General features: G+C 45.3%; 1 protein-coding gene and 2 long non-coding RNA genes across 4 annotated transcripts in view; 2 read left to right on the top strand and 1 right to left on the bottom strand.

Moving 5' to 3' along the window:
- Nucleotides 1–27,356, bottom strand: part of LOC132540370 (retinoic acid receptor responder protein 1-like) — a 71,240-nt gene that overhangs the window by 22,888 nt on the left and 20,996 nt on the right. The window contains exons 2-6 of one of the 2 annotated variants that reach the window (XM_060197586.1): nucleotides 24,682–24,744; nucleotides 23,530–23,713; nucleotides 16,173–16,309; nucleotides 12,835–12,897; nucleotides 12,112–12,697 (exon numbers count right to left, since the gene is read on the bottom strand). In XM_060197586.1, coding sequence (XP_060053569.1) covers nucleotides 12,599–12,697; nucleotides 12,835–12,897; nucleotides 16,173–16,309; nucleotides 23,530–23,713; nucleotides 24,682–24,744 — 546 coding nt within the window. In that variant the 3' untranslated portion in view covers nucleotides 12,112–12,598. Of the gene's footprint in view, nucleotides 1–12,111; nucleotides 12,698–12,834; nucleotides 12,898–16,172; nucleotides 16,310–23,529; nucleotides 23,714–24,681; nucleotides 24,745–27,356 lie in introns of those variants that run through there. The other variant, XM_060197587.1, reaches the window with a different exon arrangement.
- Nucleotides 1–27,356, top strand: part of LOC132540374 (uncharacterized) — a 106,292-nt gene that overhangs the window by 67,538 nt on the left and 11,398 nt on the right. The gene's annotated exons all lie outside the window — the stretch shown is intronic.
- On the top strand, nucleotides 6,223–26,410 carry LOC132540372 (uncharacterized). The gene is made up of 3 exons (XR_009551550.1): nucleotides 6,223–7,579; nucleotides 23,522–23,587; nucleotides 25,494–26,410. It is a non-coding gene; the product is annotated as an uncharacterized LOC132540372 (long non-coding RNA).

Raw genomic sequence — 27,356 nt, 5'->3', positions numbered from 1 at the left:
AGGTCTCATACCTGGTAAAGTGTGTGCACGCCTAGGTGAGCCATGTCCCAGCCCCTGCTTCCCTGATCTTAAACCATGTATAGGCATTGTGGAGGGATGCAAAGGTGAACCATAGGAAGTTATTCACTTAGGGTGAGTGCACTGGATGTTATTCCCCCCAACTCCTGCATACTTAATAATTTACTAAATATTTTTGTAGACAAGAAAGGATCTCTGAAATTCAGGATAAAAAAATTGAGCATAAAAATCAGGAGTCTGATACTATTAAGAGATTAAAAAGCATGATTACCTGCATTTTGTAAGGAGCAATGGCATTTTTCTGTTTACTTATTTGTGGCTGAGAGCTAGTTTCAGCTCTCAGAGACTTAGATTTTTAAAAATCTGTCCGGCAGCAACACAAATGGGTCATTCCCACAAGACAGTCTCCAGAGTCACCAATTCTGCATTCCCCCAGTAAGAGAAGCCTAGCCTGTTCCTCAGTTTCCCCTAGAAGTTCAGTCCCATTTGTGGCAATTGCCAGAACCCGCAGGCCTCCAGGACTCTGCGCACCCTGCGGAGCACCTGTCTGACTCAGCCTGGCGCACAGGTGTCCTCCAGCATGTGCACCCCTTCCCTGCCCCTGCTCCTTCTGTCCCATTGTTGCCTAAACTCAATCCCGCAACCTGCAACCCCGCCCGGCACTTAACAGAGCCCCCTTTTCCCTAGCCCCATACTTATCCCTGTCTCCCGTGTTCCCTGCGCTCACTCAGGGTCCCAGAACTCACCCCTGCACGTCCCTCTTGAGTGTCCGCCCAACTCCCCCACTCAGCCGGACCACCAGCACTCACCCCGCGCCCCTCTGTCCCCCGTGCCCCGCGCACTCTCCCCGCGCCTCTCCTTCCCCCGTTGCCCCCCGCACTCACAAATCCTGTTGAGCTCGTCACGGTGTGCAGCAGCCTCAGCCTGGTGGGCAAGGCAGAGCGGTAGTTGAAGTAGTGCAGAGCTGTCAATGCCAACCACTTCTGGTACTCGGGTTGCTTCACCCTCTGGACCCAATCCGAGACGTTGGAGGGCTCGATCTGCGCCGCGTCCGGGAGGGCGAACAACAACAGTGGCAGCAGCACGCGTAGAGGCGCGAAGGGGTGCAGGGACCCGCGGGGCTCCATGGATGCTGTGGGCTGGAGAGCCGCGCTTGGGCCCAGGGAAATAGGGCTGCGGAGCCCCGCCCTCTGGCCTGAGTACTGCAGGAGACCCAGCGCAAACCACAGCGCCCCGGGGCGTCCAGTGCCCGTCCCGCCTTGTCAGAGGATCCCCAAGGAGGCAATGGAGACCCCTGCGCGGGGCCCTAGGGTTCCAGCATTTGTGCTGGAGTGTCACAGAGGACCCCGGCTGCTGGATGGTGGATGGTGCTCTACAGTGCAGCATAGAGAAGGGGTTAGGGGTCCCTGTGTGGATGAGGGCGTGCTGGGTTGGTGCCCCCACGTGTGGACCGCCTGTGGTCTGCAAACCCGGCTTTTGCAGAACAGTTGGGAGTGAGAGTGGGGAAGCGCCGCGGTGCATGGGTCTGATGACCTGCTGAACACCCAGATCCACTGAGCCCAAGCTCCTTGTCAAGTGTTGAAGTTGCATTTCTGTTTCTTGTCTGCAAAGAAAGCCTACAGAAGTGATGCCTCCAGGACCCAGGCAGCCGCCTCAGGAGCTTCTACTCCTACCTCACTGGAGAACTTAGTAATACCTTTCTTAATACAAGGGGGCGAAAAGTGTAGACTTTGTTCAGTGAGCACATGTGTCGGAATGAAAGTCAAGGTTTCTTTTATTTTTTTTTTTAGTCTTTATTATCTTGACTTATTTATTGGATAGAAACAGCCAGAAATCTAGAGGGAAAGGGGTGCTAGAGAGGGAGAGAGACTGAGAGACACCTGTAGACCTGCTTGGCCATTGTGCAGCTTCCCCTTGCAGGTGGAGAGCTGGGGCTTGAATCACTGTCCTTGCAGATTGTAACATGTACATTCAACCAGTTGCTCCAACACCCAGCTGCCATGGTTTCCATATTAAGAAAGATCTTGTTTTCCTCATTGGGTGTCCCAGAGTGAGTTTGAGCCAAGAATTGTGTGCAAGTGATTTATGCGGGAGAGGCTGCCCAGAGAAAACAGAAAGGACTTGGGAGGAAGAGAGCAAGCAAGGGTCTCAAAGTTCCAAGAAGGCTTGAGGAAGCTGGAGTGGTCAAGAAGGGGTGTTTAGACCAGGTGGTGAAAGTCAGCGAAAGCCATATCCAAGAGTGCGCAGGTCAGTGGTGACCAAATAGTGAGGGTTCAGAGAAGTTACAACGGGTGATGTAGACACACAGGAAGGACCCAGACACAGACACAGGTGGTGCCACGAAATGGTGAGGGTTCAGAGAAGTTACAACGGGTGATGTAGACACACAGGAAGGACCCAGACACAGACACAGGTGGTGCCCCGTGAACACAGGCCACTCTGTAAGTCTAGTTAAATAGCTACAATCAAGCCGTTTGGTGCTGCCTAGGAGTACACCTGTGAGATTGTTTTAATTGCTTCTCTAAAGAAGAGATAAACATGGATCATAGACATATGTGGAAATGTTCTAACTCACTTATCAGAGAAATGCAGATTAAAACCACCTCACACCAGTAAGAATGGGCTCCATTAATAAAAAAGGAGAAGATAAGTGTTGGAGAGGATGTGGAGAGAGAGAGAGAGAGAGGAACTCTACTACAGTGCTGGTGGGAATGGAAACTGGTACAACCACAATGGAGAACAATATGGAGATTCCTTAAAGAAATACAAATGGAAATGCCATATGATCCTGCAATCCCATTACTAGGCATATACACAAAAAATATAACAACAACACTGCTTTGAAGGGATATATGCACTCCTATGTTTATAGCAGCTTAATTCACAGCAGCAAAAACTTGAAACAACTAAAATGCCTTTTGACAGATGACTGGCTAAAAAAGTTATGGCACATATTCTCAACAGAATATTATGCAGCAATAAAAAGGGGTGATGTAATATCCTTTGGGATAAAGTGGATGGAATTGGAGAAGATTATGCTCATGAAGCAAGTAAGGAGGTGAAGGACAACTACAGAATGGCTTCACTCATATTTAGAATATAGACCCTTGAATGTAGAAATGTAAAAAAAAAAGGTCAACCAATTTTCAAGACTATGGGAGAACTATAGTGGTTATCTATGGGTTGGAGACACAGACCTTTGGTGATAGGTGTGGTGAAATAAATAAAATTAAAAAACAAGATAGTTTTAATTGCAGCACTTGTTTATAAACAGACATTTTGGACTACAGATTTCTTATGCTGAGAATTGCCTATTCCTTCTTTGTCCCTTGAACTGTGGGCTGTTAAATTTCTAGCTGATTGTTGAAGAGCTATTTCCCCAGTCATATGAATACTCTATATGATGTAGATAGTGCTGTAGCAACCCAGGTTTCTCTTATTACTTCTCATGACCACTGTTGTGGCATCTTGCCTTCCCAGAGACTCAGCAGTGAAGAGCAGTCATTCCCATGTTCACTTTTGTGGTGCAGGAATTTGGACAGGGCACATCATGGGTATCCAGGGGCTTGTGTGCTGATGTTTGGAGCCTTGACTGGGAAGATCATGGAGGTCTGTTGTTGGGCTGCACCGAGAAGAGAGAGAGGAGATCCAGAGTAAAGAGGGAACACAAATCTTTATTCGCATGGGCAACTCAGAGTTGGGTGAGAGCGCAGTGGTTCAAGCCACATGGAGGTAGCAAAAATGGCCACCTTCCAGACCACCCTTCCTTACATCTAATCCCCCAAGTGAAAAAACGGGCAAGAGGGGCAAGGGGTGGAAGGAGAAGGGATTTATAGGGCAACAACCAGGAGTGTTGTGTTGGGACAGGATTGGCTGAAAAAGGCACTGGGAGAATATCACAGGAAGTGGCAAAGCCTGAGGGGACAGTTGGCAGATGTGACTGCATCTGCATAATTCCCCAGCATCTCCCCCTTTTCCTTTATATCTAATGGACACAGTATAGGAAATATAGAGTGGAGCAGGCTTAAATATTTTTAAGGAATGCCATGCTCAGGTGGGAAGATGTATGACATTTTTGTGGGGGAGGGAAGACTTACATGGCTGCCAACCTTTTGAGGTTCATGTGTCCCCTCCTGTGCTCAACCCCTCTTTAGAGAGAGAGACTTACCTGGAAGGACTCATCTCATAGGTTAAGCTCTGCCAGGCTCCACCATCTCCTCACAAATTTTTTTTTTACACATCTTTTTCTATCTTTTTATCTAGTTATCGCATTAAGATGGTTCAATATCTGTAAAAGACTCTATCTGTGACAGAGGAATAGTAGTGTAGGGGTGAGCAGAAACCTTTTGGGCATAAACCTGAATGATATAACAAAACAGGAAGGGACAAATAGGGGAGCAGTAAGAGCCAGTGTGATTCCAAGGGAAGGCTTGGTGCACAAAGGGGCATTTCCTGTCTCTGGGGGTGTCCCCTGCCTCGGGGGCAGGGCTTAGTAATGAGGTGGGGGGTTCTGACTCTGGGGGCATCTCCTGCCCCTGGGGGGGCAAGGCTTCATAATGAGGGGCTGTTTCCTGCCTTAAAGGACAGGACCTGCAGGTGGGAGGGCGTGGCCTTCCAAGTGGAGGGGCTATTTGGCATTGTATAGTCCTCAAGGCAACAGTCTGCAAAGTCCGTGAACTACTCCGGGTCCGTCTTTGAAAAACCAGCAGCGTGAAGGGAAGGAAGCTACTGTAAAATTGTGTAGTGTCCAAAGGGTATACCAGAAAGTCCAATAGAAGTCTCAGTCCAAAGTAGGCGATTTGGGGGAGAAATGCCAGGGGATGAAACGCTGCACATCTATCTCCATGGGGAAGGTCAGCCACTGGAATTCCGCTTTTCTGTAGGAAGTGGGCTGGAACTGCCAAAATGTGACAGGCAAAGCAGAAGCAGGAAGGGCAGACAGGCAGTAAGAAAGTTTTGTCCTTGGAGTCTATGAATCAGGTTCTTCAGATCGCATCAGGTGACATCTTGGGTTTCGGGGGGTGTGCCACTGTAGTCATGCCGTCTAGTGCACGATGTCAGAGTGTGTAGGGGTCCACATGGTTTTTCCCGGGATTCCTGTGAAAGAAACACAAACAATCTGCTTCCTGTGGTTAGCAGGGCATCTGATTTGAATTTTTTATAGAAAAAGAGGTTTGGTGCCTTAGCTAACTGAATATTGGGGGATATATCTTTCTTTATTTCTTTTTTTATTTAATTTGACCTAGGTTTTTGGTGGGCCTTCTCAACAACCATTTGTCTTTGGGGGTTAGTAAGGTATGTCTGTGGCATGGTTGATGTTATAAAGGGAAACATCTTTAAATTGTTGGCTGACAAAGGTAGGCCTATAGTGGCAAGACGAGATACACCAGTTAAGTGTAGAAGCATATGTGAATGTTGTTAATTCACATAAGTTGTATATGGAGGAACTTCTTATAGTTTAATACCTTACCATATGAACAGATGATTCTTCATGTGAAGACTTGACAGCTGTAATCACTACTTGTGAAAAAAAAAAAAACTTGTAACAAGTTAGAAGTCTGCTATAATTGATGACTCGATTATAATTGGTTTAAGTATCTTTATAATTTTGGAAGGTCTTTTTGTATCATTTTAAGGCTGTTTAATCAATTTAAGCGCAATAAAATGTGGTAAGGCAAGGAACCATTGCTAGAGCCTCAGGCATGAGGATCATTAGCATAACCATTGTGTTATCTATCATTTGCTGGGCTTGGTTCTACCGCTAATTGAGAAGGTATCTGAGAGCTTTACAAATCAATAACGTCTTCTCTACCTTTTGTTACACCCATCTAAGATGGAGACACACCTTAGGTGTGCACAGGATTTTTAGAACAATTTTAGTTAAAATATATTGCTTTTTAACTAATTTTTACCTCAGACGTTAAACACTAATTTTTATGAGAATTATGTTGAAAACTCTGTCATTTAACTTTGCCTGGTAAGAACGTAGGCTTAAAGTTACATTTTTAACCTAAAATTAATGTTTACCAAACTTCAAACACACACATAAACATGGTCTTCAATACACAAGGAGAAAAACTTTTGTTACGAAGACGTGTCGTTTTAAACACGAACTTAGATCCCTAATGTCCGAGTTGAACCATTTGTACTTACACAGTTTAATAATACTGAAAGCAGAGGTTAGACAGCAAGCAGGCTTAAGATATTTAGAGAGTGAGGGGGGAAGAGAGAAATGGTAGGGAAGTTTTGTTTTGGGGCTCTGTGAACTAATTTTTCAGATTCTGCTGCTTTGTATTATGAGTCTCAGAGGGCATCCTCCCTCCGGGAAAAGTGGGAGGGGGAGGGGCCGCAGAAGTTGTGGCGGCAGCCGAAGACATGTCTGCCAAAATAGGAGCCCCTGGGCGACAGCCTCATGGTCGGTCAGATTAGGGCTGTTTTTCAGGTTAGAGTCAGTGCTTCCTGAAGGAGACACGGGAGGGGACCCCACACATCTCCCAAGCACTGCGATCACGGTCAGGAGAATCCACAGTGCGGCCCCAAGTAAAACGTCTCTGAGATAGAAAGCCTGTCCCATGAGAATAGAGTAGAGGGTTTGGGAAGCCTCTTCGTAAAATGGAATGAATCCCATGGTGGAGAGGAACACGGGGCTGCAGAGAGTCAAGCGGCTGTATACTTACCTGCGTCTGGGCGGGTCGAGCCCCACGTTGGGTGCCAGGTGTCGGGTTGTGCCGCGGAGAAGAGAGAGGGGAGATCCAGAGCGAAGAGGGAACACAAATCTTTATTATTCGCACAGGCACCTCAGAATTGGGTGAGAGTGCAGTGGTTCGGGCCACATGGAGGTAGCAAAAATGGCCACCTCCCGGACCACCCTCCCTTGCGTCTAATCACCCAAGTGAAAAAAGGTTCCAGGGGCGGAAGGAGAAGGGATTTATAGGGCAACAACCAGGAGTGACGTGTTGGGACAGGATTGGTTAAAAAAGGCACTGCGAGAATATCGAGAATATCGCGGGAAGTGGCAAAGCCTGAGGGGAGAGCTTGGCACTTGTGACTGCATCTGCATAATTCCCCAGCACTCTGGGGACTGGGAATATTAAGAGCTTGTTGACTTAATAGCTCCTGTTGGGCTGGAGTGACTGACATGAAGACCAGTCAGTACTGAGTGGAGTATTATGCTTCCTTCACAGTGGAAGCATTCAGTCTTCCTGTGAAGTGGTTTAGAGAACCAAGTGAGCTTTTGATTGAAAAGCCAGGTGTCCCCTTAAGACTCAGCCTTGTGAACACCCAGCACACTGTCAGCATATTCTATTGGTTGAAGCAGTTGTAAATCAACTCGATTCAGGGATATACAACTCCTCTTCCCTTTGTTGGGTTAGGGAGATCAGATTTTAAATCTGCTTTGATTACTTGTTATTATTTTTAAAAACCGTGCCTTCTTCATTTCCTCATTTCTAGGATTGGTGGGGAATCTTTAGCAGTTGCCCAGAACACATATGCTGTGAGTTGGTTTAAAGGCAAAGAATTAAACCTGGTGTTTGGACTTCAACTTAGTATGGCTAGAATTGTAAGTATGACAAACTTGATGGAGCCAGATATGAAGCCAAGGTTCAAATCTTGTAGTTCTGTTTTATACAGACAGGATAACTAGTGTTTGTGTATTTTAAATTAGTAATTTTTTCCCCTTGTGATTTGATAATGGTTTATAAGATTACAGGGATATCGTTCTACACTGCACCTGCCTCCAAAGTTCTGGGGTCCCCCTACCCCCATAGGCCAAAGTGTTTGTTTATTTCTTGATGCCAAAATATGACATTTAGCTTATTTAATTATTTTTGGTTGCCACTGGGTTATTGGTGGGGCTTGGTGCTTACACAACTGCACAGCTCCTGATGGTCATTTTTTTTTTTCTCTGACTGCTTTGATAGTGTGTGAGAGAAGTGTGCGTGTGTGGTGTTGGGAGGCAGGATGAACAGAGGAGAGACACCTGCAATTCTGCTACACCACTTATGAATCTTCCCCCTGCAGGTGGAGACTTCGGACTTAAATCCAAGTCTTCAATTCATGGTATTGAGTGCACTCTACTGGGTGTACCACCACCTCCTCCTGTTTTTTTTTTTTTTTTTTTTTGCCAAGATTCATTTTATTTTATGAGATCCAGAGGAGAGAGGGACAGAAAGAGAGAGAGAGAAAAGCCAGAACACCACTTCTAGTTACGTGCTACTAGGGACTAAGCCACGAGCTTCAGACATTCAAGTCCTGTGCTCTACCAGCTGAAATGTTTCTCTGGCAACCTATTTCTTTTTATACTTTATTTTCCATAGGGAACAGTTTAGAATGACTTAAGTGAGCATTCCTCATCTCATGGAGTCTGAGTGTTGGGAGGGATTTACAGGTTTTGTTGTCTAAATTCTCACTTGTGTCCAGCATCTTTGCTGTGACAGTCTCATGGGAGTTGAACCAGTTTCTGGCTACACATTTCCAGTGACAGAAAACTCGCTGTGTGACAGGAACCCGTCTGTTTTTGACTTGATGACATCAGCCTTACAGGGATGAAACCTGCCTTCATAATGAAGTCTTCCTCTGCTCTGCCCCTTCCCTTTAGTGCATGTTTGTGCTTCTGCTGTGAAAGCTGCTCTTGCGATCTCAGTCAGACCCACATACTCACATGGTTGTCTGAGCCAGACAGACAGACAGACAGGTATTCCTGCTTCCTGGCTCAGTGACTGGCCGGTGTCTGGACTCAGTAGTTGCTAATGAGTGGATACATTTGTAAAGAGATTACCTACTATCACTTTTACTGTCTGGATGTTCAGAAGATCCCATCTCCCCCTCCTCTCTCTCCTCCTGCCCTAGGCATCACCTCTGGAAAACCTACAACAACAATAAAAAGCAACAAGAGCAATAAAAGGGAAAATAAGTAAATAAATATATATTTTTTAAAAAGTTGGCTAAACATGAGAGGAAATTGAGTAGGCTATTACAATGCTTTTGGTACCTCATTTTGATGATTTAGGGAAATTTGGAGTGCTTGTTACTTGGTTTTGATGTAGAGTCACTACAGATTACTACTTTAGGAAAAATATTGTTTACTGCATAGATAGACCTAATGTTTCCTTTTTAATTACTGTGGTAACCCATACACACACACACACACACACACAGACACACACACACACACAGTTTAAATATATACAGTTTTTATCCTCTTACTTACTGAAATGCCATGTACTAATGTTTACCTCATAATGTTGTATGCTTTATATTGGGTTCTAGTTCTCCCCCGCCAAGAGAATTGGATCAGTCCAGTTAGTTTCGCGGGCCCGCTTGGCCCCGCCCCTAGGAACCCCGAGAGAGGGTTCCTGAGTTCCAGAGTTGGAGAGAGTGTTTGCAAGAGGGTTCCTGAGTTCCAGAGTTCCTGAGTTGCAGAGTAAGAGAGAGTGCTTGCGCCGCCGCAAAGAGACAGCAGAGTTCTGTTTGGTGATTAGTTTGTCTTAGTTTATGAATCGTTGTTCCTGAATAAAGAAATACAGCTTCCCTGCCCAGCCATTGTCTCCGCGTCTCTGTTACCCGCCCGTGAAGCTAGCCCGGCCAGCTGGAGTATACAAATTTTAACAACAAATGGCGCCCACGTGGACCTGACCTGCGCATCTCTCAGATAAGTAAAGACAATTTGGCTACCTATGCACTATGGCCTTCTCTTCTGCTTGTGAAGAGATCTCCAAAGGCCTCTGCTCTTTCTTCATGAGACTGTTTTGCTGTTTCTGGACCATTTATCTCTGGACCACTCTGTGGTTTCCACCCGCTCGGGTGAACTCAGAACAGCCAGCGGAAATAGCCAGCAGGCGGGAGGCGAGGCGCGGAGCTGCTGTTTCCACCTGGTTAAACAGCCAGCCAGCCGGCTGCGCCCAGACAACCCGGCGCACTGCGCCCGCGGCCCCGCAGCCCGCAGGAGGCTGATGCCAGCACGCAGGAGGCCGTGCCAGCACGCAAGAGCCCGGTGCCAACACGCTAGAGCCTGATGCCAACACTCTGGAGCCCGATTCCAGCACGCAGGAGCCTGATGCCAAGACGCAGGCCAGCCCACAGGAGCCGGCTCTCCACCGCGTGGCGCAGGGCACTGGATGCGTGATCCCTCCACGCTGCTCGGCCACTGCGAGCAGGGCAGCAGACATGGCAGGACCATGGGGCAGGGCCGCGGCGGCCTATAATGGCCGCCACCCCTGGGCACCTAGGCCCACGCCTTCTACAAAACTGGCCTGCCTGCCCTCTTGCTATGAATTCTGGAACGATCCCGGACCTCCCGGACCCCCGGGCTCCCTGCCGAAACTGGGCACACGAGATCTCCAGTTGCCGGTCCGGTCTGAAGGCAGACAAGCTGGAGTACGCAGAGATTCATGCAGAGATGACAACCTGCAATTCCTAGAAGTGAAGCTGCGCGGGAAGCCACCTCAGGATGGTGAAACCCCCCCCCCCAACAACTAAGACAGTACAGATTCAAATTCGTGTTTAAAATGACATGTCTTCGTAACAAAGGTTTCTCTCCTTGTGTATTAATGACCATGTTTATGTGTATATTTAAAGTTTGGTAAACAGTAACTTTAAGGCTAAATTCTTACTAGACAAAGTTAAATGAAAAAGGTTTTCAACGTAATTCTCATAAAGATAAAGATAACTTACATTTAAAGTCTGAGGTAAAAATTAGTTAACAATCAATATATTTTAACTAAGTTGGTCTAAACAAAATGTCAAATAGACTTATTGATATGTAAAACTCTCCATTACCTTCTCTATTAGAAATGGTAGATCGCACAATGGCTATGCTAATTATTCTCATGCCTGAGGTTTCCTTTCCTGACTCCATCTTGAATGGGTGTAACAAAAGGTTAAAAAGACGTTGTTGCTATGTAAAAGTCTCAAATTCCTTCTCTATTAGAAATATGCTAATAACAAGTTTTGTTTCATAATAAGTAAATTGCAGCCAGCTGCCTTTGGGACTCTAGGCCGTTCCCCAACCCCATGCAAATGCCCGTTGAGGCAAGTAGCCCCCCAGAGGCAAAAAATGTTTTTTTTTAAGCTGATAAAGTTTAGCCCACAGAGGCAGATATGGCAACACGCTGGTTCTTGTTACTTGCTTACATGTTTCTCCATGTTTGTGCCAGTTTCTTTTTTAAAAATGCCTGTATGATATATGTTTCTGTTCACCCCACACCCTTGATACTGTAGTCATTTAGTTAAAAAGAAAAGGGGGAATTGTTGTATGCTTTACATTGGGTTCTAGTTCTCCCCCGCCAAGAGAATTGGATCAGTCCAGTTAGTTTCGCGGGCCCGCTTGGCCCCGCCCCTAGGAACCCCGAGAGAGGGTTCCTGAGTTCCAGAGTTGGAGAGAGTGCTTGCGAGAGGGTTCCTGAGTTCCAGAGTTCCTGAGTTGCAGAGTAAGAGAGAGTGCTTGCGCCGCCGCAAAGAGACAGCAGAGTTCTGTTTGGTGATTAGTTTGTCTTAGTTTATGAATCGTTGTTCCTGAATAAAGAAATACAGCTTCCCCGCCCAGCCGTTGTCTCCGCGTCTCTGTTACCCGCCCGTGAAGCTAGCCCGGCCAGCTAGAGCCGCCGAATTTTAACAACAAAGTGCAAGAAACTGGGATTTTATACCAAAAAAGAAAAACTAGATCTGCTAAAAGGTAGCAGTATATAATTCCTGTTATTTTTAAAATCTAAACTTCACATTTTTCTTCTTTTCCAAACTTATAATAACTACAAATTTAAAAGTGGTATTTTTCTTAGCAATAGCTGACCATGGTACTTGCTAAAAGTATCAATGCTTCATTAAATAATCCTAATTTTGAGTGTCAAGGATTGCCACAGTTCTTTGAATATGATTGTAATATAGATTACTCAGGATAACCCTTGAGCCTGAAATCTGTAAAAAATGTAGACGCTTAGACTTCCACTTGTTCCATTTAACTATGCTTATTTATTCATGTCTAAATTTAACTAACATTCTATATTTTTATCTGTAAAATTTCAATTAAATAATACTGAGCTCATTTTATTATAGTTTAGCAAATTTTGCACATGTAGGTAAACCTCTACAAACTCATTGAACGATGCTTTATTTAGAAGTAGATACCAAGTTTAAAGGCAGGACTTTGAATCATAAAAAATTACAAATTTCTTGTTAAATACAAGGAATATTTTTCCTACAATTTGCTTTCATTGTATATCTATTTTTTTAACATACTAAGACAGAAGCAATTGATCAGCAGAAAATTACAGAGGCATAAAATCATGAGACACGCAGACTGAACCACGAATGTCAGCACTTAACTAATCAGCAGCATTCACTGATTGTTTCTGGTGAGTATGCACATGCTTCTGGAGTGAAAAGAACCCCAACACTTCATTGTGTTTACTTGTAATCACAGGCTCTTCCAGACTGTTAGTGTGCTTTATTGTAAGCTATTTTGCTGGAGTAATTTTTAGGCTGTTTAATGTAGTCATTCTGTTTAGAACTTGATATAAATAGATCTTTTTCTTCTCAGAAGTGACTGTGTTTTGTGAGAGTCACTGCTGGTCCGTCTTCTCTTTCAGTGCTGTTTCTTCTTCTGTATATCGTTGCAGTGGTACTCGATTTTCAGAGTTTTGATAGGATACCAAATCATGTGAACGAGACAAGGAACGATTTCCTAGGATGTGCAATATTAAATATATTTTATTAATATTAATAATATTAAATATTATTAAAAATAATATTTCAGAATATTGAAATCAACAAAGACCTTTGGAGAAAATAGTTATGTATGTTTACAGTTTTGTATTTTACCTGTGTTGAGAGTTCCCGGATTAGAGCAAGATAGTCAAAATGAACTTCCTCATCCTTTACTTCCTACAATAAATAAATAAATAAGTTAATGTGACACATAGGGTAGGTTTATATTAGCTCACAGAATTTGACAAGCATCTTTAAATCTAGTTGACTAATTTTTTTACTTTGTAATACATATTGTTGGTGAAGGCTAAGGTCTGTGGGAATAGGAATAACCTTTTGACAACCTTGAGATTCTACATACTATACGTGCACCTTGAGCTGATGTATCCGGCAGTGAGACAAAGGCCAGGACAATTAGTACGTATACCATGGGTGGGTTTGTACCTGGTCTCTTAGAGCTGTCAGGGTAGTGACGTGGTCATAGCTAGAATGACCATGGGGATTCAAGCCCAGTTCTGGCCTCCAACATGCACATTCTTCATAAGAACTTAATGTTAACTTTTGCCTTCTCTTTGTTTTATGTTGATGAAGATTTTTACAAGTCCTGAAGGAGAAAGGCTTTTCTGTGGTCTGTACATCACTCAAGGCAAACAAACTCATAAGAGAATAGTCTGTGGCACTGGAGATGAAGGTCAGTCTGGCAGTGTTGGGGGGGTGCAGTTAGCCTTGTTTGACCTTGTTTGACCCCCTCAGTTGGTGACTGTCTGGGTAACTTCTCTCTGATTTTGTGCTGCCTAAACTTCCCTGTTATTTCTACAATTTAAAATCTGCCTTTTATAAACTTGCTGTCAGGCAATGTCTTCTTAATTCTGCTTTTGAATATAGCATTTCTGAAAGGAAATAATGGGAATCTGAAGAATTTAGGCATGGCATGAAACTCCATTTGACACTATTTTGTTTAATAAGGAAGGTCACTAGGAAGAGAAGGCAGGACCCTAAAAAAAAAAAGTCAAGCATATAAAAGTATAGTTATAGAAATAATAGCCAACCCTTATCTGTGCCCTTGGGAGAATTGCTATAGTTTCCAGTGGAGGGAATGGGGACAGAGAGAGAACTCTGGAGGTGGGAATGTTGCAGAATTACACCCCTGTTAACTCAGTTTTATAAATCACTAATAAAACTAAAAAGAACTTGTATAACTCCAGTGCTCAGAAACCTTATACTATTTAAACAAGATCATCCTCAACAAAGTTTCTGAAAGGACCCCTCATAGTTTGTATTGCTTTCCCCTCTCCTAGTAGCAGCAGTAAAACAAAACTTCTCCCCTGCCTGGCACAAGAGCAAGATTTGGCTGGGCCTGGTCTGTCAAGCTCTGCCAAGAAATCACTACTTGTACATTCTTCAGAAATAATCTCCTTGGCTTCTGTTCAAATCGTGAACACCCAATTCTTATAGTCCAAATTAATGATATACTGTTACACTTTCTGGTGACTTCAGTCTTTCTGGAGACAGACTGGAAGTGGTTTGTCTTCTTTTAAATATTTGACCTCCCAAAAGGAGTGATTCCTGCAGAACCAGTGTTGACATGAGTACAAGCATAGATCTTAGTCAAATAAATTAGATGGTTTCTAAAACTGACAACTGGTTCAAGTGAGGACTTGGACTGATTGGTGGTGATTGCAGCTTATAGCATAAGACTTTTCCCAACTGACATAATAAAGACTTAAGTTCTGTGTTAATTCACCAGCCAATGTCTCCCCTGGCTGTGGCAGTCTCCTAGTGTTGGGGTTGTTGACATCCCTGCTCCAGTTCTAGAGCAGTAATTGTGCAGGTAAGATGGTCTTGCATCTGTACCCAGCCCATGCTTCCCTGATGTATTTACTAGGGGATGTAGGACTGTGAGCCTGCACTTCCGTGCACAAGAACATAAAAGACAAGTGTGACTAGTTCTCACTCAAGAAGCTCTGCGGACATGTATTCCTGTATTCACCTAGTTTTCTTGGGTCACAGATCAGTACTCTATAAAACAGTTGCTTGTGGGGGTATTTTGCTGAAAGACCCTAGGAGTCCTAAGCAGCTGCTAAGGATAGCAGAATGTGAAAATGAGAATACATACTTTCCCTTCATGAGAAGGCCAAGATGAACTGCTTTAGAGACTTAGATTTATGCTTGTTTCAAGGGCTTTGGTAAATCTTTGTACTCATTACATAGGCCCTGAGAGAGGTGGGGGACCTGCTGAGCCAGCAAAACAGATACATGTTAGAGACTAGATAGTTTATCTCAAATGGGAGGTGGGGGCAGTTTTTTCTTAACTTGCCTACCTACAGACTGGCTCAGAGATGTTGGGGGTCAGGTGACATCAGAGCAAGTAGTTATGGGATGATATCCTAAAGGAGAATGCTTACTTTAAACAATCCTGACCTCTACACCTCACAAATTGATTACAATTAAACTGGTTCCAAATTATCACAGGTGCCATTTTCCAGCTCAAACAGAATTCTCCCCCGGCTTGTCTTCTTCCAGGTAAAGGGGGAGAAGCACCAAATGACACAGCAGTTTCTACGGACAAGTTCTGAGGGAGACAGTGTGCTCATTGTGATAGGATAGATGTCTTGCCATTTTGCAGGTACCTTTCAGAAGGGACACAGGTCCCAGCACTGACACTGCTGAGACTGCACACTAGAAATATTGTCACAGTGCACGCACCTCATTCTAGTCACACAGCCTTCACTAGACCCTCCACTAGTTGAAGTGTTTTCCTCACACACACCCCATCCTCCCTGGACTTCTGCATTCTCTACAATTTAAACATGTTACATCGTTCACCCTAAGTATGCACAGCAAATAAAAACCTCTTTCCAGCCCAGGCTTTCCCTCCTAATCCCCTTTTAGCTAAGTTCCTTGAAAGAGAAGGAAACTCACCTCCTCCACATTCTCTCTGGCTAGACTCACTGGTGTTAGGCTTCCTTTCAGTGTGTCAGGACCTTGGCCCTCACCTGACTTATTTACTCACTCTGTGGCTTTAAATACTTCTCACATATTTCTGTGCTGATGACTGTTCCCAGTCAATAAATGGAAAACTATTTTTCCAGTTACTCAGACCTATTTAAAACACTCCTTTCCCCCCCCTACCCCATCAACAATCACTGTGGGTCTTACTGTCCAGTGCTAACTAGCCGAAACCTAGACCACTGCTTCCATGGTATATCCCGCCCTTCATCCAGGGCCTTTCAAGGATGGCCGCCTTCTTGTACTGTTTTCAGCCCTGTGCCTACCTCCCAGTGCTGTTTTGTCTCTCCTGAAATTCTCTGTCCAGCACCAGTGTCACCTGTTTGTTCACTCAATGAAGGCAGGAAAAAAAATCCCTAGGCTGCTGGTGTGAAATTAGACATCTGAATTATTATCTGCAAACTTTGTTGGTTGTCTCTGGAAAAAGGTTCCAGTGTTCTTACCCAATGACTCACAGCACCGAGCCGTTCAAAGGAGAAGTAGGAAGATAGTGTGCTCATGTTCCACATGACGTAAGAGCTGCCCAGCAAAGCCAGGTCCAAGATGGGTACCAGAGAAGTGTTCATATTCTCCTTACCGGCTGGGAGGGAAGAGAAAGCAGATTTAAAAAAAAAATTTTTGCATTTATTTTCCCTTTTGTTGCCCTTAGTTTTTATTGTTGTTGTAGTTATTATTGTTGTTGTTATTGATGTCATTATGTTGGATAGGACAGAGAAATGGAGAGAGGAGGGAAAGCCAGAGGGGGGAGAAAGATACCTGCAGACCTGCTTCACCACCTGTGAAGTGACTCCCCTGCAGGTAGGGAGCCGGGGGCTTGAACCAGGATCCTTATGCCAGTCTTTGCACTTCATGCCACTTGTGCTTAACCCATTGTGCTACCGCTCGATTCCTGAGAAAGCATATTTTTAATAATGACACAGGTCAACCATAACCACTATATCAGACACCATCCAGACTGTTTCTGTGATATCAGTGCTACATAAGAACTATGCTATCACTCAGATTCCCTCCCTTTAAGCTTTGTGGATTTAGAAGCATTTTTTCTTTATTAGTGATTTAATATTGATTTACAAAATTATGAGATAATAGGGGCATAACTACATAATGTTTCCACCACCAGAGTTCTGTGTCCACATTTGGAAATCCATTAGAAACTTCAGTAGTTCTCCCAAGGCCACCGATGTTGTTGACTATTATTTCTATATTTATGTGTTATATATATTTGCCCATTTTTTCTAAGCTCTTGCCTTCTCTTCCTTTCTATGTCACACCTACACCTATTGGTATTTCTGAATATTTTTTTCCTCCTCTCTCCGGGTCTTGATGGAACTGGAGTTGAGAATCCTCTAGTCACCATACCTGAACATTTTTTTTTTCCACCAGAGCACCGCTCAGCTCTGGCTTATGGCTATGTGGGGGGTTGAACCTGGGACTTGAGAACCTCAGGCATAAAATTCTCTTTGCATAACCATTATGGTATACCCCTACCCTATCTTCCCCTAACCTTTACCCCTCTGGAAGTATAGGTCAGAATCTTTTTTTTTAATTTATAAAAAGGGAACACTGACAAAACCATAGGATAAGAAGTATACAACTCCACACAATTCCCACCACCAGAACTCTGTATTCCATCCCCTCCCGAGAGTTTTCGTATTCTTTAACTCACTGAGAGTATGGGACCCAAGGTCATTGTGGGATACAGATTGCTTCCCTGCTCAACATGGGCATTCACAGGTCGATCCACACTCCCAGCCTGCCTCTCTCTTTCCCTAGGGGGGCAGGGCTCTGGGGAAGCAGAGCTCCAGGACACATTGGTAGGGTTGTCTGTCCAGGGAAGTCTGGTCGGCATCATGCTAGAATCTGGAACCTGGTGGTTGACATGAGAGTTAACATACAAAGCCAAACAAATTGTTGACTAATCATGGCCTAAAGGCTGGAATATTGCAGATGAAGATTTGGGGGTCTCTGTTTGTAGACAGTTAGTAGGCCTATTTTAGTTATATTCCAAAGGGCCCATGACTATGCTAGTTTTTGTTTTGTTTTTTTTTCTGAGCCTGACATCTGGACCCAAGTTATTGTCTGGTGAGATTGTGTCATGGCTGGAAAAGGAACAGAAGGCTGCATCAGGGAAGAGAGTAGCTCCCTAATACGGAGTACAGAAAGGTGAGCTCCCTAATATGGGAATGGGGTATAAATACTGTAAACCCCATTGATTTGATGTGATCTGGGGCCCATAATTAGCTTAGGATCCTATGTGACCTCTGCATCCCTGTAGATCTGAGCTCACATTCTGTGGTCATGAGTAGGAACATTCCAGGCTGCCCCAATATCAGGACCCATCTTCCTCAAGTGTAGCATAGAGTATGTTGTCCATCCTCCCTTTGGAGGATGGAAGATTCTCTCATTGTTGATCCAGGTTGAGGGCAAAGTCCTTTGGGAGACCAACAAAGGGGTCTGTTGTGTTGTTCCTGATAGAAATGACTGGTAACAATAGAGAGAGGGATTTATTCAAGGTCTAGGGCCATCATGTCTGTTTGGGAATCTCAGGACTCCCTGAATAAGGCCCCAGCTGATGGGGTGACCTGATAGTGACTAAAGAGTCATCCTTAAAGTATGCCAGTATCTTGCCCTTACCCTTATTCAGCTTTTGCAGTCCTTGCTTTGGTAAGTTTAGCTTTGGAGTGAGTGAGAGAACTGTAATAGGAAGTAAGTGAGGAGGGTATCTAAGTCTAAGTAGACACTTACTTCATTATGAACTTGATACTGACTCACTACAGACTATTGTGTATTTTTGCTTTCAGGTATATATTTTGCTCCAATTTATGGATACATGTGAACATATGCTCTATTTTACAGGACGTAGTCTATATCTAGGTTTTGGGACTTTGTTAGGAAGTGAACCTCCTGGAATGGAATTAGAGAATACTATGAGAGGAAAGGTCTCACCTGAGTAATGAGGCTGAAGTGCCTGACATCTCTGGACACAGTCTGAGGTGAAGCATGCTGAGGTGGTGCTAGTTGCATTGATTAGGTTGGGATCAGCGGATGCAATATCATTTGGTATGACTTGAGAGAAGCATGCAGGAAAGTGAGCCCCACCCCAGAGGTTCAAGGACTTTGGGAAATATAGGCTCTATAGTGGAAGCTGGAGGTTCCTGCTGTCTTAGGGTTTAAGAAGCTAGTTATTGCTATAATCACATTGTTTGGCAACTGGATTAACTTTGAAAAGTCCCTTTGTTAGGACTTGCTGTATCATAGACACCATCACCATATTTTATGTCCTTTGACATTATTCGCATATAGCTATACCACTAGTTGCTTCTGTTCTCCCTAGACTAAGCTTTTAAAAGAGTCAACATATCAAAGACTCAGCCTATGTATTAAAAAGATTCAATCTGTGATTTAAAAAGTTTGAGACATCAGTTTTTCCCCTCTCATATTAATTAGTGATTTATATGACTACAAATGAATAAGTGTACATAACCATTCCCACCACCAAAAGACTGTGTCCCCCCCCACCCCCCCATGAAGCTGAACATCCACCCTCACCCTCAACCCAGGGTTTTTACTTTGGTGCCCTACTCCAGATTTAGTTAGATCCTGCTTTGAGTTTTCCCTTTCTGTTCTTTCTCAAGTATGGGATTAACCCATACTTGTCTTTATCTTGCTGACTTAACTCACTTAACATAATTCCTTCTAGCTCTGTCCAAGATGGGTCAGAGAGGGTGGGTTCATTGTTCTTAATTGCTGCCTATGTGATGTTTCTTACCAGCCTCTTAAATGCCCCTGTCCTTATCATTGACTTTTTTCCCAGTGTATTGGCAGTGCCTTTACCACTGTTTTTGACACAAAGAATGAGTAGGGTCTGTGGAAGAAGACAGTATAATGGCTATGTAAAAGACTTTCACGCCTGAGGCTATGAGGTCCCAGGTTCAATCTTTAGCATCACCATAAGTCTCCTAGTCAAGATCTCAAGATGCCTGCCTCCATGGGTGGCCAACACTATATTGTTTCTTCTGCAAAACAGAAGATTGCGGGTGCATCTGGGTGACAAGTCTAGCAGATGGAGACTTGTCTCCAGTGGCCTCCCCAAGGGCTCTGTTCTGGCTCCTACACTATTTAATATTTACATCAATGACCTCCCAGAAACTTCTTCAAGGAAGTTCATCTACACCGATGACATCTGCTGTGCAACTCAGGCATTCAAGTTCGACATCCTCGAGGAAACACTCACGAAAGACATGTCTCTGATATCTGATTACTGTAAAAAATGGCGACTAATCCCTAGCACTGCAAAAACGGTATCATCTGTCTTCCATGTACACCATGCCTCGGCCTCGCGTGAGCTTAATGTGCAGCTTGGCGATACGAGAATCCGGCATGAAGCCCAGCCAGTCTATCTTGGCGTTACTCTCGATCACACTCTGTCATTTCACGAACATCTCATAAAAACCGCAGCAAAGGTGGGCGTGAGGAATAACATCATTGCAAGGCTGGCCAGTTCCTCATGGGGCGCGAGCCCTTCCACACTACGCTCATCATCTCTGGCATTATGCTATTCCACTGCAGAATACTGTGCCCCAGTATGGTTCCGTAGCCCCCATGTCCACTTGGTCGATTCCAAATTATATTCCTCCATGAGGATAATTTCTGGAACCATCCGTTCCACCCCCGGTTCCATGGCTGCCAGTTCTTAGCAACATCGCCCCGCCAGATATTCGTCGGGATGCGGCATCATCTAAGTTCATTTCCCACGTCTACGCTCGACCGGACCTGCCAATATACGCGGATATCTTCTCCCACCCTGTCCAACGCTTGACGTCTCGTCACCCAATCTGGTCCCCTACGCCTACACTGAACTTCTCTGTTCCAGTCTCTTGGAAACAGTTGGCAGTCAGCTGAGGTAAAGAACAAACACCTCATCACAGACCCCTGCAAGCGTCAACCCAGCTTTGACCTATCACGTTATGATTGGGACCTCCTCAATCGCTATCAAACAGGCCATGGCCGGTGCGCCACTATTTTCCATCGCTGGGGAGCCAGAGACTACCCGAACTGCCCCTGCAGCTACAGACAGACTATGACCCACATAGTCAACGACTGCCACCTCGCCAGATTCAAAGGAGGTCTCAAAACTTTACATCAGGCTCAACCAAACGCTGTGACTGGCTACGGAAGAAGGGCAAACACTAGAAGAAGAACCATAAGCCAGAACTGAGTAGTGCTCAGGTCTCTCATTAAATTTTTAAAGAGGTGGGATTTGTACCTGTAATTCCTATCTTGGGAATTACTCTGAAAAACCTATTTAAGACAGCTCATAGGTAAGAGTGTTGAATGTGTATGCGAGACCTCAGGATTGACACTCTGAGCCACATGTGCTGGTTCTATTAAATGTATACATGTGTGTATATTCAAACATATAAATTTAGCCAGAGCATGCATGGTTCAGTTCTGGCCTATAGTAGTGCTGAGGATTATGATGGGACCTTGGAGCCTCAAACATGAAAGTCTTTTTGCATAACCACTATGCTACCTCCCCACCCCTCAACTCAATATATATATATATATATATATATGCCTCCTGGAGGCTGTTTTTCCCATTTTGTTGCCATTATTATTGCCATTGCTGTTGTTGGATAGGATTGAGAGAAGAGAGGAGACGGGGGTGAGAAAGACACCTGTAGACCTACTTTACTTCCCATGAAGCTACCCCCCTGTAGGTGGGGAGCAGGGGGCTCGAACCGCGATCCTTGTGCCAGGCCATGTGCTTCACATCATGTGCACTTAACCTGCTGCTCTATCACCCGACCCCCTAAATGTATCTTTTTTTTTTTTTTTTAAGAATTTATTTATGAGAAAGGCAGAGAGAGAAAGAACCAGACATCACTCTGGTACATGCTCTTGCCGGGGATCGAACTCAGGACCTCGTGGTGGAGAATCCAGTGCCCCATCCATTGCACCACCTCCTGAACCTCTAAATTTATCTCTTTAAAGATTACCTTTTGTGACTCCTGTGAACTTAATTTAGTAAATAGTAGATGAGAACTGCTCATGGACCATCATATTTTGTGCAATTTGGCATAATTACCCTTACTCTTTATTAGACCCTTTAATATAATGCTTATTAAATGCTAATTCTTCTTGATAAAATAATCTTTAGCACAGATGCTCTGCTCTGTTGATAAAACTTGCCTGGCTGTGTGGGTCCATGATGGACACAGATAGGCCTGTCTTCACCTTCTGCAGCACAGAAACAGAGCCAGCCCTTTCCCTGGGATGTGTGGAAACTGCATCTTGTATGTGGCATGAATGAAATCTCCCTCATCCAGCTACGCACTGTTGGGTTTAGAGGTGTCTGATCAAAACCCAGTACACAGGCAATGACTTGCACTAAGTACTGTGTATGTGTCAGCAGCCCTGCTAGACTCATTCAGGACATCAGTTACTCCTACGTCCTTGTCTTCAACTTTGTACATAGCATATGTGGGCTTATATGTAGGGTTATCTATGGACTCACTAGAAAAGGAACCTTTCTGTGCATAATTAAAAATCGGTAACTACTGCTTTAAGGAAAAAATGTTGAGCAAGGACTTCCTGAGATAGATCTCATGTATCAAATTCCTCCAGCACCTCAGGCAGAATAATAGACCTTCCTAAGGTTTGAACCAGCAAATCCAAAGACATGAGTTTTAGTTCAGTCTGCCTGAGCCAGACTTTTAAAACTGTACAGTTTTAAGTAGATGATTTTATATGTACCAGCAGGCTATGTAAATAGCACCACAAATGTCTCTGCTGAATTTAAAGTGACAAGAGAACTTGTAAGTTTTGTTGCCCTTATTTTTAAGTTTGTGAAGCTTCACAGTACCCACATGAAGTCTGACTGTTCCAGGATGTTCTGTGGGTCAGTCCCATTATCCTGCACTATTACTAATGTCTCTGACATGCAGCAACCCTGTTGGCAGATTCTGAGAGAGTCTCTATAACTTTTCAAGTCCAGTTAGTATTGTAAGAATATATAAAAACCTACTCCTCCAACTAATGTTAAGTGGGAGAAGGATCCCTAAATAACTACATTTGTTATTAGCCCTTCAGAGCTTGGGCAATACAAAATGTAAACTGTCTTACATGGCAAAGTTTTGAATTGTTCCTCATTCTCTGAAAGAGGATTTAATCCTAATTGTCAGGAGCTACTGTGAGACTGAGGTGTGAATATCAAGCCAAAGAACAGGGCTCCATCTCTCCAATCTTTAGAGCACTCAGTCCCCAAGTGACAGGCAGAAGTGGAGACCGCTGGGCAGAAGCAGGGGCCCAGGGGCAGGGAGGAACTGTAGTGGTCAGATGTCAAGCTTAATTCCCACGTGCCAGATGACTTTGGTTCTGCAAATGGCATCTGCTGCTAAGAGCGACCCAGCGCTGCCCACACACTGGGACAGCCAGAGCCAATGTTGTGAGTCACCTCAAGGTCGGGGCTTGTGTCGTTAAAGATGAGGTGCCATTAGCTCCTGCCCAGAATGAAGTCAGCTCAGCTCGCTGCCACCTCCCAGCCATGCCTAGGGTGGGATGTGTCCTCTGCACCTTGTTTCCAAAACCACCACTAGACATTTAAGGATGTCTCTCCAGGCGTTGTACTGTGCCTGAAACAAGTCCCCACCTATCACAACCCTCTCCACCTGGGAGAAGGGCTGCGGCGGCCATGAACCTCACCCTGTTCTACTGGAGAGAAAGGCCACGAGGGTGATATGCCTACTGCCACATTCTGAACACTGAAATGATCATCTGTTCCGACCCCCAGCTTCTTACCAGGTATGGTGACCACCTGCCCAGGGATAGGAAGCCTTGACAGCTTCTTGAACAGCAGGTAATCGTCTCGATCTTCTTTCAGCTTATTTATGAGGTTCTGGCAGCTCACAATCACATCGGGTGCCAGCACCTTGCTCTTGAAGGTCACAGAGCTGAGGCAGTTCCCAGTATATTTCTTCTCTTTCTGGGAGAAAGACTTGGAATTAACCTTAGGTCTCCCCCCCCCCCCCCAGTGGTCTGAGCTGTGAGGGCTGCTTAGGTGTATCTGGGCAGATGTGTCTGCAGAAGGCCCCACTTGCAGCTGGACCATGGTCACTGAAGTTCTGCTTTGAGCCACTGCCATATGCAAGCCCTCATCTCAGAACTGGGACCACAGTGGCCTAGGAGGTAGCACAGTGGATAGAAGTGTTCTTTCACACTCAAGCGAGCATTGCAAATGTCAGGGCTATGCTCAAGTTATTAATTTTTTTTTCCTGCCAGAGTGCTGCTTAGCTCTGGCTTATGGTGGTGCAGGGTAATGAAGCTGGGACTTTAGAGCCTCAGGCACTGAAAGTCTCGCATAGCCATTGTTATCTCATCTGCCCTAGATAAAATTTAAGAAATAACTGGGACCATCTTTGTTTCTATGCCCCCCGCCTCCAACCCGGTCTGCTGACTTGGGGTACAGTTGCTCTTTTCCTAAAGAAAAGATGAGCTTGACGCCCCTCCATGCCCCTCCATGCCTCACATGTGAGGTCATCCAGCACTGGCAGCCTCCTGGCCAGGTGGGCCCAGGACCACCAGGTGTGGCGAGGACTGGCTACCCCATGTAGCTGCCCTATCTGCCAAGCTTGCCCAGCTGCTGTGGCGACACCACTGTGGCACAGGGCAGTCATATGATGCCACTGTCCACATAATTCCAGTTTGTTCAGACTGAGTCTTACAACAAGCAACCCTGAAGTGTCCTCTGCCAGTGGGGAGTGTCACCGACTAAGGGAGAGGACTGAGCTTTGGTCTGAATCCAGAAGCATGGCGGTGCCGGAAGACAGCTTGGGCCTCATGGTTGAGTACGTTTGAGTTCCTGCCTCGCCCTTGAGCAGGAAAACCTAAGCCCAACTCTCATCTTACCAATTGTCATTTAGAGCAAATCCAGAACCCCAGCCCAGTTCTCACCGTCATGTGGTAGGCCCCTGCAGTAAAGGCTACGCCTGCGGCAAACTTCTTTTCTCGATTCACCTGCAAAAGGAAAAGGGCTCAGCACCACACTTACAAGAATCCCTCTTCAGGTGAGGTGAAAGGCTGCCATGACCTTTTTATACCAAATGAAATTAGACTTTTTTTAGGAGAAAAGATTTTCACTTGGGTCTGCACTGCGCTGGTATGAGAGGGCCTCAGGAGAGAAATGCTGTCATAAGTCTTTGAGGACAACTGGGAGGGGGACAGGTGGGGGGGGATACCCTTCACCTCCCCCAAGACCTCTCCCCACCCATAGGCTCAGCCTAGCAGGGACCCTAGGCTTTCAGACAGAGGTGAGTGGAAGTGCTCCTTTCACAAAGATGGCAGGGACAGCCATGCAGACCTGTGGTCAGGGCAAGGTGAGTGGCTAGCCAGCATGTCCCCACATAGGTCTGTCCTTCCTCACCTGCACAAACAGGCTATAGCCTCTGGATGTGCATGTGCAGGGGCAACTTTGGGAACAGCTGAGCTGGTTCCACCACACATAGACAGTCTGCATGCCTACATATGGGAGCTTTTGAAACTGCTCAGAACTTTGTCATAATACAGAAAGAAAACCAGCCAATTAGTAAATACTTTCTAGAGAGGACAGGGAGTGTCCTGCCTCATACTGAAGTTATTTCACATGGTTATGATTAAGTTAGGCCCTGGGAACATCAATTCCCTTTTTTGACTCTCCGCCCAGGAAAATAACAACTACACAATTGTCCCATTTTAAACAGACCAGATACCATGTATCTCTCTCACAGAATCTTTAAAAATGCTGGGAAGCCAGGGGCTAGAGGAGTGGGACCTGCTTACAAGCACCCTGCCTGGTCTTGAAGCAGCTTCTGTGTCCCTTAAAACACTGGCTTCACTCTACTGACATATGTCAGACTCAGTCCCCATTAGCCACCTAAGCACAAGAACAGAAGATACAAAAAACTACGTGTCATTCTGCTCCCATCCCCAAACCTGCTGCTGGAAGGTGGAGTCTCAGGCAGCGGGTGCCCTGTTTGTAGAGGCCTCAGTTTCTCATTGTGGGACAGGGGAGCTCAGGCCTGGGGAGGCTTGGACTGTGGATTCCTGGGGGCAGAGGTGCAGGATGAGATCAGGAAAACTTCAATTTCTACAGAATTTGAAATTCAGTGTCAGTATCTGTTGAGCCATCCAGTGAACACAATTAGTGCTGAGGGTACTGGGTCACACCAAGAGAGGTCTGGTCCCTGTCTTTGGACAGGGAAGCCCCATGGAGTGGGCCCACTGAAGCTGTCCCCTTTGACCCCAGAAGTCCCTATGAGCAGCAGAGTGTAGAGGGGTCCACACAGATATGGCTGAACAGGACTTCTGAACCCACCTATCACCAACACCATAACATGAGCTCACTCTGACATCCCCCCCAACCAATAAAAGGCCACACTCCCACTGCCAGCACATCTACGCTCTGGTCCATGTGCACATTTTAAACAGTACTCAGACTCCACTGTTAGAGACAAACAAAGCCAGTGGGCAAGGTGCCACTGGATTCTGCAGGGAAGAAGCAGGAGCCAGTTCACAGGCGAGGGGCCAAGAGGGACAAGCCCAGCTTGCTGAAGAGCTGCTTTCCTTGCCCATTTAATTTCCTGATTCTGTTTTAATTAGGCAGTCTTAAAAGTATCTATGTTTTGTCCAAAATCAGATTTTTTTTTTGTATTTCTGGTTGTGTTTTATCATTGAGAGACCAACCAGGCAGTTCGTCTCCCAGGGGCTTCTTCCTGTGAGTCACTCTGCCTCCTGTCCTGAGATAAAGGGACAGGCAGAGCCATACCACAGGGCCTCCCTCGGGGACTGTGTCTGAATCTGGCCTTTCACACTGGCTGTTCCCAAATAAACCATGTCTGTGGTCCACAGGAGAGTAATACACAGGTTCTAGAAGCAGAAACAGCCCTGCTTTGGGTGTCAGGGGGAGTCAGCCTTTAAGTAGGTTGTGTGGGACTGATTTGACTCTGGTTGACTTAACAGCTAGGGACAGAGACTGGGGGCTGATCCAGTTTAGAAGAGAGAGAATGGTTTCCCAAAACTGAGAAGGCAGGCAGAGTGGCTACAGGCCCTCAGGGGTGCCTAGAGGCAGAAAGAGCCAATGGGCAGGCAGGCGCCACTGCAGGCTGCTTAAGGTATGACAGAGAAGAGAGGCCCAATCAGTATTGGTCAAAGAGCTGAAACTCATACATCCCTGAGGTGGGCAAGGCCTCTCACAGTGGTCACAGCAGCCCATCTGGGAGACAGAGGAGGTACTTGGACATGCTTTTTTTTTTTTTTTTCTGAAAAGACAGCCAGACGCACTCACTGCATTCTGCCCTAATCCTTTCTGGAGACAAGCTCTTATAAAAAGGACAAGTCCACAAACCAAGCAAGTGGTCATGTGACCATATGCCCTGAAGGAAGGAATTAGCAGCTCCTAAGAGATTTCTGCTTAATTATGTCTAGAGAGGCCTAGACCCAAGACCAGAGCAGCAGGACCATTAACATCCTTTCTGGAGTCTTCCCCCCATCTTCCTCCAGGAGGGGCAGTCCCTGCAGTGGGGGTGGGTGGGTGGGGGTGAGGAGACACAAGCCTCTTAGTCCAGGGAGGCTTCAGAGAGTAGGGCCCTGAC

Source organism: Erinaceus europaeus, chromosome 9 (assembly GCF_950295315.1).
Source record: "Erinaceus europaeus chromosome 9, mEriEur2.1, whole genome shotgun sequence".
NCBI classification, from domain to species: domain Eukaryota; kingdom Metazoa; phylum Chordata; class Mammalia; order Eulipotyphla; family Erinaceidae; genus Erinaceus; species Erinaceus europaeus.
The sequence above is the reverse complement of the archived record's forward strand: the minus strand, read 5'-3'. Positions and strand labels throughout refer to the sequence as shown.